Consider the following 15,579-nt stretch of genomic DNA (forward strand, 5'->3'; position numbering starts at 1 on the left):
ACATAGGTCAGATATAGTATCAATTGAAGGATAAAGACAATAATATTGGGTTGTTATGAGATTATACCATTAGGAAGACCGAATAGTAATGTGATTTTTAGGGATAACTTTTTTTATTCTCTCTCTCTCTTCCCTTCTCTCAGAACAATATGGAGCACAATGTGGATCTGGATTTAAGCTTCCAATGGCAGAGACTTTGTTTGGCAGTGGGAATGGCTCCTCTTCATCTGTAGATGCTCAGGTAGGATATCTTAGCTCATTCATACTGAACCTAATTTACCTAGGAAAACCCCATTTTAGGCTACCTACATGTTTGCGATGCTTCATGTATTTGCGACAAACACATATTTCTTTTAGATTTTTTTTTCAAAGTTTGTTTTATTCTTTTTTTCAATATATCTTAATCTAAAAATGAAAAAATTATAGGAGAAAAGTTGGAGGAGAAAACCTGTAATGAAAGAAGGGTTGGAAGTGAATATTGGTATGCATTCAGAAAAAAATGATTGTATTATATCTTAGAAGTACAGATCTTATTTTTTATTTGATTTATTAATTCCGATGTAGTCTTCAATGTTTTAGGTTTCGACTGCAGCTCTGACTTTCAAGAATTCTGTGGTTAAAGCAAAGGAAATTCGATGGAACAGGTCTTATGGCCTGATAAATTGAACCATTCTGTACTTTCTCTCTGATTTTCAATGATCCTGTAGTCTCTAATGGAGAAGACCAACTCCAAGACCTGGTCCAACAACTCCAACACGGTCCAGGGCGAGACCGCAGCCCTATCCTTCAACAATGCTACTGGTGGGAAGCTGGAGATCAAAGACCTTGCTGAACCTATCGAGGTCTGGATCCAACGAGCCGAGGACCAAATTGATGTGGACAGTCTAGTCACCATCTACAATGTCACCAAGCCTCAGAACGAGAGGATGCTCTCTCATGTCCTCAGTAAGTCATTTATAATTGATTTGTGAAAATGGCTTGAATTCTTGAATGTAAAGACCTAAGTGGTTTCCATGAAGCTAGTTGAAGCTTATCTTATAAATGACACAAAGTGGTGGTTTTATTATTTGCAGTTACATAAATTATAGTTGAAACTAATGAGGACATTATAAGCAATCGATATGAAATTAATCATTCATCACATGTTTAATAAGATTATTTGAAGTACAGTTCTTCTCTGTGAAAACTTAATTTAAAGTACTTCACAAGTTTTTGTTTGTAGTCTTAGGAAGGTTACTTTCCTCTGTCATTACATAAACAATTTCTTCAGCGGATGCTTGAATTTCCCACCCAAAATATACAATTTCCAGCCCTTTGTTGTGCCATCCAACTCTGGCTGTGAAGAAACACTCTTCTAGAATTCTTTATCAAAATTTGATTCTGTTCGTGTTGTAACAGTGGCCCCCGGACATGCTGCTCTTCACATTGAAGCCATCCCGTTAAACTGGAATGGAACCAAGGCAGACAATGTGACCCTTGAACTCTACATCAGGATGGGAAGACCCCCCTCTATTGACATATATGACTTCAATTGCACCCTGCCGCACCCTATTCCCTACCAGGGTAATGGGACAGGTTGCGGAGAGCTGGATTATCCCGATCCTGATGTATGCTTCCTCAGTAATACTATCTTAGACAGGTAGGTGTCCAAATCACATTAAAAAGGGACATTTTTAATTACTTAATTAGTAATTGTTTAAAACGGTACATTTGATCAGAATCTCAGTATGTAAACAAAAAATGAGCATTTTTAGGGCTTTTATAATGAGTTAAGCATAATTGCATACACCCATAGAAATTGGATTATGGCACTGCAGGCCTTTCATAGCTGAGTGTGATTAGATCAATCACACTCCTTTCTCTGCTCTGAATCCTATGATAAGCTCTAAAATGAATGATGAGAATGTCCTTATGTTGTTGTTAATGGTGTTTTGACATGCAGGTGTCCTGTTCATAATTTTTCTAGAGATTTTATATGTAGCTAATATAACTTAAATCCTTTGTAACAGTAAAAAGAAAATCATCCGTATAATAGTAGTTCTTTAAAAGAACTTAACAAAATTTGATTGGCCTTCGTCACAAAGCCCATATATTGCAAATACACTTTTCCCTTATGTTTTCAATACTAGTTACTTTAATGGATCCACGGCCCACGTCTACGTGGGAGTCAAATCAATCGGAGGAGCCAATGAGAGCTCTATCGGGGAATACCTGGGAGCGGATGCTGATATCAACACAGCATTCTGGCCTGTTCATTACCGTATCAGACCCTTCACAAGCAAGTGTCAGTTCTATGATGAGGAGAATGATGATTGGGCCACAGATGGTTGTGAGGTTAGTGTCCTTACTTCTATTCAATTGTTAGATGGGTTATCAATACTTATGTAACCAATACTTATGATTCAAATCTCCCCTAGATATCAATGCTAAGTTATGAAAAGTGACTTTGATATATATCACCAAAATCCATAATAGCTGTTACAGTGCTCTCATGATGAGTCACTAACCTTCTGTCTTTACCCTTCATATGATACTTCACATGCGGTTTGGACCCGACGGTCTCTGAACCAAGCGCAGGGATGATAACGGAGGTATGAAGACCCAGGTACATGTTTATTGTCTTTAGTGATCCAGTTTCCATACATGTATGTTGCTCCTTTCTCTTCTCAGTATAATACTGTATAAGCTGTAACTTTAGCTCTGATTTTATTTTTTGCTTATTACACCTATCCATTACTGCTAAATTTTCTCTTCTGTATATAACCGTACGTGCATATGGTATGAAAACAAAACCATGAATGTTGTCTGTGCTTGTACTCAGTATGTCTGAAATCATGAACAAGTTTTTTATACTATAGCATATTGGCTAACTTTAGCATATTTCCTATTGGTTAGATGATTTTATTATCTTGTATGTTCTAGGTTGGTCCAAATTCTCGTTTGCTGAACACCCAGTGTTTCTGCACCCATTTGACCTCATTCGGTGGTGGTTTTGAGGTCCCTATGAACTCCATTGACCTGTCTCAATCAGCTTTCTCCAAACTCAATGAGAATCCTGTAGTCTTTGTCTTCATGGTCTGCATGTTTTCAGTCTATCTTACCATCGTCCTATGGGCTTACAAGAAAGACCAGAGGGATTTGGTCAAGGTAAGATAACGTTGGATGATTTCAAGTTCAGTGTTAGTGCTTGGTGTTGATGTTGGTGTTGGTGTTAGTGTTGAGCTCATGTATCAAGCGGTCAAGCATAACTCATACATGTACACCAAGTTTGTGATCACAAAATGAATATATTTTTCAGTTTATCTTACTTTCTTCCTATGGGCTTATGAGAATGATCTGAGGGATCTGGTCTAGGTAAGAGAACATGAGATGATTTCATGCCCAGTCTTGGTTCTTGGTGTAGTGTTGGTGGTGATGTTGAGAGCATGAATGTGGCTGCCTAACCTAACACCAAGTGTGGGTTCACAAAATAGTGACAATAATAATAATGAATATTTAGAAGGGCAGAATATAAAATAAGGGCCATAGCACACAGAGTACCTAAGAACACTAATTATCAGGTATTCATTCAAGGAAAATAGAGGAATAGATTACAGAGGAAAAAATGTGTTTTAAGGGCAGATTCAAAGTTAAAACTAGCATTTACATTATTTTTACCACAGCACCTAATAAGGCCAGACTGTTTAATAGCACTGGCGTCATCTTACAAACCATGCTATGGCTGGTGTTAAAATTTTCCTGACACAAACACCAAATGTCAACACTGAATATGACATTGTCTTTTCCTGTCAAATACCTGACACTGTTAGCAGCCTTTTCTGATGCCAAACTAGAGGATGCTCAGATCCAAACTTTGTAATCCTACATGTATGTTTTGATGAAATATATGAATTTATATTCAATATTTTCCTTGGATTACCTAATTGTGGGCATTTCCATGAAGTAATCAACTTTTTGTACGTCTGCCTCCATTTTTCTTAGTTATTATGTCACTTTTTGAACTGCTCAAGTCATGAAAAAATTTTAAGATTATCACAACTTGTCATTTGAACTAGAATGTAGAGACAAACAGTTTCAGGAAGGCATATACATGTACATGTAGGGGGTTGGGTGCACATACTTTATGGAAGTGCCAACTTGGATTTTATCATTGTCAATTTGATGCATTATGAGAATGAGTAACTTCTGAAGGTTTTTATTGCAAAGAATGAATCAACATGGAGGAATCACGGTACACCACGTATACTTTTATCAGCATATGTTTGATCCTGAAAAGGACTTGCCTAGGACCAAACATATACCCACAAAAGAATACATGTGTATAGTGAAGCCTCCACATTGATAGCGAGTTTCAGTTTGATCTGAATTCATACTTTTCAATTATTTATCTATCAGGCTGGTGCAACCCCACTGATTGATAATGACCCGAGAGATCATTACAGTTATGAAATCACTGTATTCACTGGAATGCGGTCTGGAGCATGTAAGTATCATAATAATATTGATATTTACGATGATGATGATAATGATAATGATGATAGTGAAGATGATGATAATGATGGTGGCGATGATAATGACTATGACGATAATGATGATGATGATAATGACAATGACGACGGTAATGATGACAATGATAATGAGGGAGCAACCACTTGTGTGTAGGTTTAACTGTAAGAAACCAAGGTCTCACATTTTCAGTTCCCTTAGCAGAATATTTACCTATACAAATACCCTGTCCAAATTATCATCTGTTTGAAATACATAAACTATCAAGACCACCTTTTTAAGCCCTGGATTTTCAAATTTTGACTACATTTTGCCAACATAAAAGGCTTCTATATGGCCAAGATTTCTGTAAACTTTGGGATGTCACACTAGAAATGCATCAGCACTGAATGAATATCATTTATTTCAATACCATTGATATGTGTATACATCGTCCAAGATCTCGAATGAGGCATAATTTGTAACCACATATGTGAAGACGCTTAAGACGCAAGGTTATGAAAATGGACTCAGTTCTCTATTTTGTTGGTTCTCTCCCCAGCTACCACTGCCAAGGTCTCCCTGATAATAACGGGCGAGGCGGAGGAGTCGCGGCCCCGCCTCCTCATCGACCCCAAACGACGTACCTTCCAGCGAGGCGGCATCGACTCCTTCATTATGTCCGCACCCCGTCACCTTGGCAACCTGATGCATGTACGTATCTGGCATGACAACAGCGGCAAGTATCCCTCCTGGGCACTGAGTAGACTGGTTATCAAGGATCTGGAGACTGACAAGATGTATTACTTTATGTGTGATCGCTGGCTAGCTGTGGAGGAAGATGACGGACAGGTTAGTTTTGCTTCTCCTAGGTGGAGAGAAGTAACAAAAAAATTGTAGGCCTGTATGCTAAACTTCGGTTTAATTCAAATCGTGGTCTACATTTGTGGTTTAAATATGGATAGCAAAATATGTCATGATTCTCCATAATTTGATAATCATTGTTTCATCATATTTGGGACTCAAAGCATTACAAACCATTATGAAATGATAAATACTGTAGTCGTCTTCAACACTAAATCATGGAAAATATCCCAGTGAACTTACCAAAAGCGGACATTGTAGACAAATGTTTGACACAGGCATATACAAAGTTAAAGTGCACTTCAGAATACAGGCTGTAACATTTTGGTAAATCTAAAGATTGATTTACGATGTCAGACCAATGCATTCCAGCTGGCCAGACATTGTGTAATTAACAAATTGCTTTAGAAACTACTGTTGTGAATAAGGTAATTTCATGGGCTGCAAGGCAGGTAAAGAAGTCACCCAAAACAATTAATTGCCTTATCATCTTGGACTGACATTGAGATTTTTTAGCTGGATTCCGAGATGTGTCCTTAGATATTAATGCACATGCACATACATGGATTGAATTGCAATGGTGGTTTCCATATCTCAATAATTCCATCTTATTGCTCTATGACTATTAACGACCTAGTACACTTGAGAGCTTGTTTTTAATCCAATGAACATATTTATCTCTTTCCAGATTGAGCGTGTGATCCCTGTTGCTGGAAAGAGTGAACTGACTGGTTTTGGTTACCTGTTCTACAGCAAGACCCGTCGTAACCTGACCGACGGTCATCTCTGGTTTTCGGTCTTTGCTCGTCCAGCCCGTAGCACCTTCACCCGCTGTCAGCGTGCTCTGTGCTGTCTGTCACTTCTGTTCTCAAGCATGATGGCTAATATTTTCTTCTATGGCATTGATGTGACCAGTGGCTCAGGTAGATATTGATTCTTGATGCTTTTAAAGTGATTTAGTAACTTTGTAAGATATGATTAACATGAATGGCCATGCTGTTAAAACATGTTTTACATAGTGTCAATGTACAACCCTATCATATCCATGCTAAGAGTATTATAATATTCTTTGAATGATGTTAAGTGGGTAAATGGCTAGAATTGCCTAACTATATCATTTTCCCTTGTAGAATACAGTGTAATATTAGATACCACCCAAGTATTTCTTGAATGTATTATTCATTCAAAGATATCTTGATGATAATGCTTTTAATTTCAATACCCAAATGATCGACTGAATTATGGTACAAGTCAGATCAAGGTCAGAACTGCAGTTGATTCAAAGTGGGAAAATTATAATTATATGTGACCTGCCACCCCAAAACTAACAATAAGACGACCAAAATGAATATTGAGATTTTTATTGAGCCTGAAAATTCATTTCCTAAGCTTTAAAATGATATATAATATGTTGAAATTGACCAACAATAACCATTACAAGTACTTGATTAAATGCAGAGGAAATTCAGCAAGAGCTTAAAAAATAAGGAGAAAACAAGGTATGAAATTTGGGGTTCACTCAAGCATGAGATGTGCATACTGTGTAATCTCAGTGAAATTTCCAAGCAGTCCGAAAAAGTAGTGTCCAAGAAACTCTTGTATCTTTTTTTATCAAATTTCCCGACTAATTTCCTGACTTTCAAATTTTCACATTATGAAGAAGAAGAATTGTTCTTTCAGAATAGCTGTTTTTTTAATTTTTGATATTTGGAGACTAAATTACTATTTTGGCTATTTACAGAGAACCTTACCTGGCGACTTATTGGTGGTTTGGGGGTGGTAGGTCACATATATTCTCTGATGACAGTCAAATGAAGATTACTTTCATTGTTTTTCTTCAGGTGGTGGGTTTACCATTGGTCCTATCTCAGTCTCCATCGCTGAGATTACAGTGGGTGTGATAAGCTCTCTGATGGTGTTCCCTGCTAATCTCATCGTGGTGCAGATGTTCCGCCTGTCAAAGCCCCCTCCAGATCAGATTAATTGGTGTTGGAGGAGAAAGAAGAAGCCAGGTAAGACAGTATTGAAAGATCAGGGGAATGGTTCATCAATATTTTTGTCTGACAAGTTGTCAGATCTGACAACTTTTCTTGATTTTGATTGGATGAGAAGCAATGTTACTATTGGTAACTGTCGGATAAAATGGTACTTGTCGGCTAAAACGTCTGACAAGTCCTTTCATGAAACGCTCACCTGAAAGGGATAGGGGTAATAATATGCAACATTTATATACTGGTAGTGTAATATTAATATGTAATATTAATTAGAAGATTTTTTTAAATGTATATTTGAAGCTTGTCTAAATATGAAAGCTGTTAATACTGGGCTTAGCACCAGGAGCGTCTTTGGACTGTGTGTGCTTTATAAATCCACACCATGATTGTTGTTCAAATTTATGCAATGTTTCATAGTGATGCACAGTATTACACAAGCTGTAGCAGAACCATCCTGATCAGGTGCTTGATGTTTCAAGGTATTCCTACCAGTAATGATTAGGGTTAGAGGATAAGAAAATTCTGAAGAACAAGGAGGAGAATGAATTGGAGGAGGACGATGACAGGGAGGAGGGATAAAATAGGTGGAATAGGAGGAGAAAAGAAGGAGAAAAGGAGGGAAAAGGGAGGACAGTGCAGGAGAATGAGATAAAGGGAGAGGAGGAGGGAAGAAGGAAGAAGTGAAAATGCATTTTGATTGTAGTGAAGATTGAATTGGTGATATTTTGAGGAGGAGGAGGAGGAATATTCAGATGCTACTACTAGTGATATGATGCTGATACTTTAGTTGCTTTTTATTTGAAATATTCTATTGTAACCATACTTGTTGAGCTACATATAACACTGTTTGTGAAGAAAATACTTTTATGAAAGGTCTCTCACTATTTTTAAATCTTTCTAGCCACTGAAGATGCCCAGAAAACTCAAGAAGAGATTGAGCAAGATAAAAAAGAAAGGATGGATGAGAAAGCAGAGGATGAGTTAGGAAGACAACTCGACTTCCTAAACACTGGAGATGATTCCAAGAGACTGCTTAAGTCAGCTAGAAGCCGCAACATCAGATTCCAGGAGGACAACAAAGAAAAGGATGAAGAAGAGGTAGGAATCAAGAGAAGTTGTTGAAAGGAATAATATAATTGTAGTATGTTTGATTTTTGTCTTATTGTTTTGTTAGCATTTTTATCCTTTCTCCTGTAGTACTTTTGGTTTTGTCACCCTGGCCTTATTACTATAACATTGATGATGATGATGATGATGATGATGACAATGATGATTGATAATGATGATGATATTAGTATTATGATAAGAATGACTATGATAATTACATTGATGATATCAATGATAGTCATAATAATGGCGATGTAAATAATAAAAAGCATAATAATAAAACTAATATCGATCATGATCCTTGTTATGATAACATTGATTTCATAGGTAATTAGCAATGACACAATTCACTTTCTTTTCTAGGCATGCCCTATTCATTCGATAATTTGTTTATGTATTTATATTGTGTTGGTGTCATGTAAGGTTTTATCTACATATTTTATGCTTTATTGTGTTATTCATTGTTGGTGATAAATGCTTTTATTATTATCAATCTTTCTTTCCTGTAATTCCTATGCAGAAAGCTAAAGCAGAGGAAGATGGTGAAAAGAAATTTGATGGAAAGAAATCAGACGACGGTTTCCATCTCGTTGCTGGCCTCAAGAAAACCGATACGAAGAAGAAGAAGGAAAAGTTTGCATTACCATGGCAATGTGCATTTATTGGCTGGATTGTTGGATATGGAACAGTAGGCGTGGCCTTTTGGTTGACCGTTGAGGTGGCTGGAGGATTTGGACCACAGAAGGCCACGGAATGGCTCAAGTCTATCTGCTTCTCTCTATTTCAAGATATCCTCATATCACAGCCTATAAAGGTATTAGAAAATTATCTTTATTGGTGGAATTCAATTTGGGTCATAGTATAGATTGCATATGTTTTAAAGAATCATTAAATACTTGTGTCCCAGAAAATCTGTTTAAAGATTTGTTTATAGCTACTCAGAATTGACTGGTAGGCGAACATTGCGCATGATACAAAATAACTGAAGAAGTTATAATAAAGATATTTTTGTATAAATTTCTGAAGGTTTCCGTGGCAAAGGATGACTCGGTATGAAGGCGTAATGGCACACCTTGTATTCTATTGTGGGCATGAGAATGACCTACATATGTGTCAACCCTCTCTGAACAAAAAAAATATTGATGATCTACAGATGAAATTATCATGAAGCTGAATATTTGTTAGTTTTGTATTCACTCCGACTTGCCATGATAAAAAGTGATAGTTCTATTGATGATATACAGAATTACAGATGAAATCATTATGAAAAATGTATTTGATTTTTTAGTTTGTATACTTGTTCACTCTGACTTGCCGTACTTTATTACTGAAAATGTTGTCGTTGGATTTTGCCTCATAGGTGCTGTGCTTGGCCACGTTCTTTGCCCTGGTGATCAAGAAACCTGACAAGGAGGACGAATCCAAGTCTCCGGCTCTGAAGGAGGATGAGGAGTTCATCCATGAGAGGTTGACAGAGGATGAGCTGAAGGATCCTGAGAAACTGGAGCAGCTGGAGCAGCAGAAACTACTGTGTCCTGTCAAACCTCCTGATGAAGATACATTAGGAGAGATGAGAGAAACAAGGTGATTAGGAAGCACTCTGGCTGATGTCAAACATGGTGTATAGTGTTGATGTTGACATTTATTTTGTGTTGATATTAGTGTTGATTGTAGCGCTGGTGTTGATGGTAGTGCTGGTGTTGAGAGTGTAAAACAGTCTTCAGAACTGAGCTCCAAATCAGATACATAGGAGAGACGAGAGAAACTAGGTGATTAGGAAGCACACTGTGATGTCAATCATGTTTTTTTTTTCAGTGTTGGTGTTGAGCTTGGTGTTGGTGTTAGTGTTAAATCTTGTGTTAAGAATGAATCAGGCTTCTGAATTTAGCTCCAAATGCGACTTGGAGGTTTACCGAATAATACCAATTGCATTATCGAACTGGGTTATAAGTAAGTTATTTCCTTTTTTTTTTCAAGGGTGAAAAATCATCCTGCTGAACGAATCTTGCAATATGACTTTGGAATTTACATCAGTGAAGATGGTCATTCCAAGTATGGTGTTGATGTTGATATTAGCATTGGAGGTGACAAAACATGTACCACCAACTTTGTTTCAAATTGGGTGTTGTGGATGGTGTTAATTGTTAGCCTAGCAACAGCAACATTAGTATTCCAAAAAGTTCAGTACTTGAAAATCCCCCACTGAATGCATTTGATGATGATTTGATGATAATGGAAAAAGTGATGGAGATTATTACATATGGGTATGACATCAGTGTAAATGTATGTTAACAGCAGCACAGAAAAATTGCCAATTGCTTTTTAAACAGTAGTTTTGGGGAGAATAAACCACTTTTTACCATCTCCATCTTTTTTTCCCCCCTTTTCTGTCCGCGTTCTTCAGATTCAAAGAGATCCAGATGATGGAGATCCTGAAGGAGATATCCGTGTACATGTTCTACCTTTACATCATGTTCCTCATCTCGTATGGAAGTCGTGATCAGAACAGCTTTGGTGTCCTGCAGTCCGTCACCAATACCTTCTCAGGTGCCCAGTATCACGGCATCAGAACCCTAGATAATGTAAGTGGAATGAGTACTGACTTTTCACCTCAGAACTTCACAAGAGTGGGCCATTCTGCCCTACTCTGGCTATAAAGGAAAGAAGTAACAAAAATATGGTTTCCTGTAAAAGAGCAGAATGTGTCTGTCATTTACATGATTTTCCTGTAAAAAGGCCCCAAAATATTACTTATTTACTTAGATGACAATGCATTACCATGATTGTTAACCAGTCATATCTCAGAGCAGGATCATTGCTTTTCTATGAAGTTTGTCCAAGAAGACATTGATTTATAATATATAAATACAGTCAAAACTCAATTTGGATAACATGTCACTTGCTTCCTTTATTCAGCACAGATTTTGTTTAAACTATTATATTTCAGACTTGTATTTTTTGGGGGGAGGGGTCAACCTTAAAAAGCTTGAAATAATTCACCAAAATGCATTCATTTCTATTGCAAAACATCAAATATGATATTTCAATGGTCTAAGAATTCTATTTAGAGGGTATATCTACAAACTGTCGATTACTATACAAGGAATATTGTGATGATCATTACTGTATTTGGTTTTATTTTCAAAACAATCTCTGTGAGTATTACGACTATCATTATTATACATGCTATTTGATAGGTTGGTAGCAGAGCAAATGCTTGGCAGTATTTTGAGGAGACATTGGTCCCATCTCTTTATCCTGGTAATCACTACAATGGCCAACCAGACCCAGCTCACACCCAGCAGAAGTTCATCACAGACAGAGCTCATGTACTCCTGGGTACAGCTCGTCTCAGACAAGTGCGCGTCTATTCAGGTAAAACATCATCAGTGTTTAGTTGCAGGTATTATCACCAATCCACCCATGGTTTTAGCCCACCGCACACTCTACGGTCTGATACAACCCTATTTTTAAACAAATTGCGTTCTGCATTAAATGTGAAAGTTCCAAAAAGTGAAATTATTTAATTTGAAGTTTGACATAATGCTAATAATACTAAACTCAAACTTCTACGTTGCTGGTCAGAGTGAAGTCCAAATCGGCTTCTAGTTGTAGCCGATGATGATGTCATTATGATTTGGAATTGAATCTGCTTTTATTCCTACAGTGAGGCTTGAAATGGACTGGAAAGTTGATTTCAGTATTCATACCACATTCTGAACTTTGACCATGAAGATTTTATAGGTTGACATATTTATATAAAATGTGATTACTATTTGTTTGGAAATCATATTGCAAAGGATAGTGTAATGTGCAGGGACTCTACTCCAAAGTTCTCTTATTTTTATTATAATTATTACTTATGCTGTGCTTTTTCCATTAGGCCCATAATGCTTACACTTCATTAATTGTATGGAATACTACAAACTATGAAAGAGAGGAGTGTTTTAAAGCCATAAAGCTATAGTCTGGTAGGGAGGTAGGGTTCCCATGCACCCGAATGATATATTTTTTTAACCTACATTTTTGTAGTCCTTAAGATGTTTATTGAATGAATTTTGATGTTCCCAAAACGAAATATTGTCCCATGGGGTTCAAATTCAAGATGGCGTCCAAAATGGCCGCCATATTCATGGGATTTGGATTTTCGTACATAGATTCCGACACAAACATTCATTTGCCACAAAATTAGTGTCATGTGAAAGATAAATAAATTTTCTACAAGTTGATACTATTCATGGGTGATGAAATGGTAATTCGGCTGAGATTTTAATGAGAAAAGTACAATTTTGAGAATTTTTTCCAAAAAATTGAAAATTTGTGAAATACATGATTTACCATAAATCTAAAGAAAATAAAGGAATCGCCTCGAAAATTTCTAGAAAACTTTCCTAGTATACAATTATTAAGTGGACGAAATTCCAAATTGATATCATTATTAGTCACAAACTTATTATGTCTCAAACCTGAAAATTCAATTTTCTGAAATTTTGCTTTTTTTACTGCATATCGGAGACTTGGATATATTAATGTATATTGTCACATTTTCAACCCAGAAAATGGAAAAAGGTCTTCATAAAATGCGAAATTATCTATTATTTTGTTGGTAGAATTTACTACAATCCCTTTATTCTTCGATTTCAAGTCGGTTGATATAGTTTTTAAAAGAATTAAGACTTTTGGCCAAAATTTGTATGTTTTTGGTTAAAAAAAATTGCACATGCACTGTTATTGATCAGATTTATTATGAATATCAGTAATAAATGCACAATCTCAACATTCGATATGAAAGATGATGTATCAATGAGAATATTGGCAGGCTTCATGCCACCATGAGTATCTTCATTTGCTTCAAATAGAAGGAAAATATGCTGAATGTATTGAGCGATTTTGCGCTAAAGTGAGGCCAAAAAGCAACCTCGGTGTGGCAGTCACACCTATGAAAACGATTGCAAAGTGATGAATGGTATGCCATTCAAATAATACAATGCTCTGATCAGCCTTTCGCATCGATTGTGTTGGTATGACGAACACACCGTAATGTACAGTATAGAATGTGCATGGTAATAGAAATGTATCTGATTCAGAAGGATGTAAAGGGAAAAAAGGTGTTTCTGTTACATCATAAAGAAATTTATTTATTGAAGTCTTTTGGAAACATTTATAAGATACACTAGCACTGCAGGTAATAGAGATGAAGATCTGACATATCAATACATAACTGAGAGGAACATGTCAAAGCTACCCCCATCTTATCTGTATTTTGAATCTATGGCCTGGATTCCAAAATCAGGTTTATTTTCCAACACGTTCTAACTCTTTTCTAAATTTATGAAGAGCCAATATTCTGTTTATTGTATATCTCTTATGTTTACAACTCTGTTCCGTTTGCTTTCATAATGAAGGAAAAAACCTCAATTATCATTCTCAGACAACTATGAACCATTTGGGGGTCAATATTAATGGAATTTGCTCTCCACAGTAAAAATCATTGGGGGTAATTCTGTCGTCAGTCAAAAAGTGATCATAGTTGAAAACCATAACGTAGTTCAGATGACCGACGATCTGACATGGTATGTGATGGTCGTTTACCAATCAGCGAAATGGACACAGCACACGATACTATCACAGATCCTGATCATTATCAGTCTAAAGGCAGTCTATCCAACTTTGCATAATTTGACATAATACATACCAATGGGCCACACACAGTTGTAAATTCAGAAGGCACAGTAGCATTTGCTAACATTTACATATTCCCACAGAGCCGGTCAACATAAGCTCTACCTAAGAGTTGACTCAAGTGCAAGTACTAACACTATCATAGTCCGTACGCCAAGGAAATATAAAGTTCAAAGTGGGAATCATTAGTGAAACAAACACCTGTAAAACTTGAAGCTTATGGTGAGATTCCAATTAAATGTAAAGGTACACTAATTTGACATAAAATGTTACAGTCCAAAATGGTCAACATAGACATTCTATGTACCAGATGTCAAGGTTTCAGCTATCCTTGGGTTGTTAGGTTGCACTGACCTTGGAATTATCACAATTTACTCAATGTACAATCATGACACACCAACACCTAACCCTAAACCTGAACAAATACTTATCACAAGTGATGAGGATCTCGAACAAGCATTTCCAGAGCAGTTCGATGCTATTGGTAGTTTCAAAGGAAAAAAGATGCTTCATGTCAAGGACATCGCTAAACCTACCATAGACGCACCACGCAAGTGCAGCACATTAATTGAAGGACAAGATCAACGTGGAGGAACACGACAAGAATCGGTACTTGTTCATGGAGACGGCAAAGCAAGAAGGCTCAGTGTTCAACAGCTCCAAGTGCACAATCAAGAAAGAAGCTATCAACTTTTTTGGCTTTAAGTGCACTAGATCAGATATCTACTCAGATCCTAGCAAGGTAGAAGCCAACACATTACCCAAGTACTATTACCCAAGGACGAAGAGGATGATGTTCAGAAATGCCTAATATTGTTCAAATACCTAGCAGCATATATTCCTAATTTGTGGGAAAAGTCAGCACCACTTCTATAACTTCTCCACAAGGAAGTACCGTTCATCTGGGACGATGATCATGAACATTCCTTGAACAGCCTGAAATGTGCAGTATCATCAGGTGCATGCCTACAGTTCTATGACCCAGAGAGAGAGGCCTGTCGAGATGGATACATCAATGAAAGATCTAGGAGCATGCCTTGCTTCAGGATGGTAACCTGCTGCGTTTGCATCCAAAGTCTTTCCACTGCACAGTCCAACTACTCAAACATAGAGGGAAATCTTAGTCCTAATGTTTGGTATCAAACGCTTCTATAAGATCAGTTCAAGAAGGAATTCACAGTCATAATCAATCACAGACCACTGAAAATTATATGGAAAAAACTCTTACAAGTGCACTGCCGCATCTACAGCGATCGCTTATAATCAAAGTCCAAGGAAACAGGTTTCAAGTCAATTACCGACCTGGAAACAACATGATTCTTTCCGATTCATTGAGTTGACTTTGTAATCCCAAGGAAGCATTCGATGTACCGTTAGGTGTCGGAGTGAAATCCATCTGCTCTTAGGAAAAAGATTCGCATATGCGATCGACTTATTACTCTTCGGA

At 36.9% G+C, this 15,579-nt stretch overlaps 1 protein-coding gene across 1 annotated transcript in view; it reads left to right on the forward strand.

Moving 5' to 3' along the window:
• The window catches only part of LOC129269425 (uncharacterized), a 64,790-nt gene that overhangs the window by 36,814 nt on the left and 12,397 nt on the right, over positions 1-15,579 (forward strand). Inside the window, exons 30-43 of the mRNA XM_054906922.2 lie at positions 144-241; positions 708-945; positions 1,399-1,639; positions 2,130-2,334; positions 2,923-3,147; positions 4,396-4,483; positions 5,048-5,337; positions 6,038-6,272; positions 7,191-7,361; positions 8,245-8,441; positions 8,971-9,264; positions 9,811-10,034; positions 10,855-11,032; positions 11,648-11,825. Coding sequence (XP_054762897.2) covers positions 144-241; positions 708-945; positions 1,399-1,639; positions 2,130-2,334; positions 2,923-3,147; positions 4,396-4,483; positions 5,048-5,337; positions 6,038-6,272; positions 7,191-7,361; positions 8,245-8,441; positions 8,971-9,264; positions 9,811-10,034; positions 10,855-11,032; positions 11,648-11,825 — 2,862 coding nt within the window. The remainder of the gene's footprint in view (positions 1-143; positions 242-707; positions 946-1,398; positions 1,640-2,129; positions 2,335-2,922; positions 3,148-4,395; positions 4,484-5,047; positions 5,338-6,037; positions 6,273-7,190; positions 7,362-8,244; positions 8,442-8,970; positions 9,265-9,810; positions 10,035-10,854; positions 11,033-11,647; positions 11,826-15,579) is intronic.

Source organism: Lytechinus pictus, chromosome 10 (assembly GCF_037042905.1).
Source record: "Lytechinus pictus isolate F3 Inbred chromosome 10, Lp3.0, whole genome shotgun sequence".
Taxonomy (NCBI): domain Eukaryota; kingdom Metazoa; phylum Echinodermata; class Echinoidea; order Temnopleuroida; family Toxopneustidae; genus Lytechinus; species Lytechinus pictus.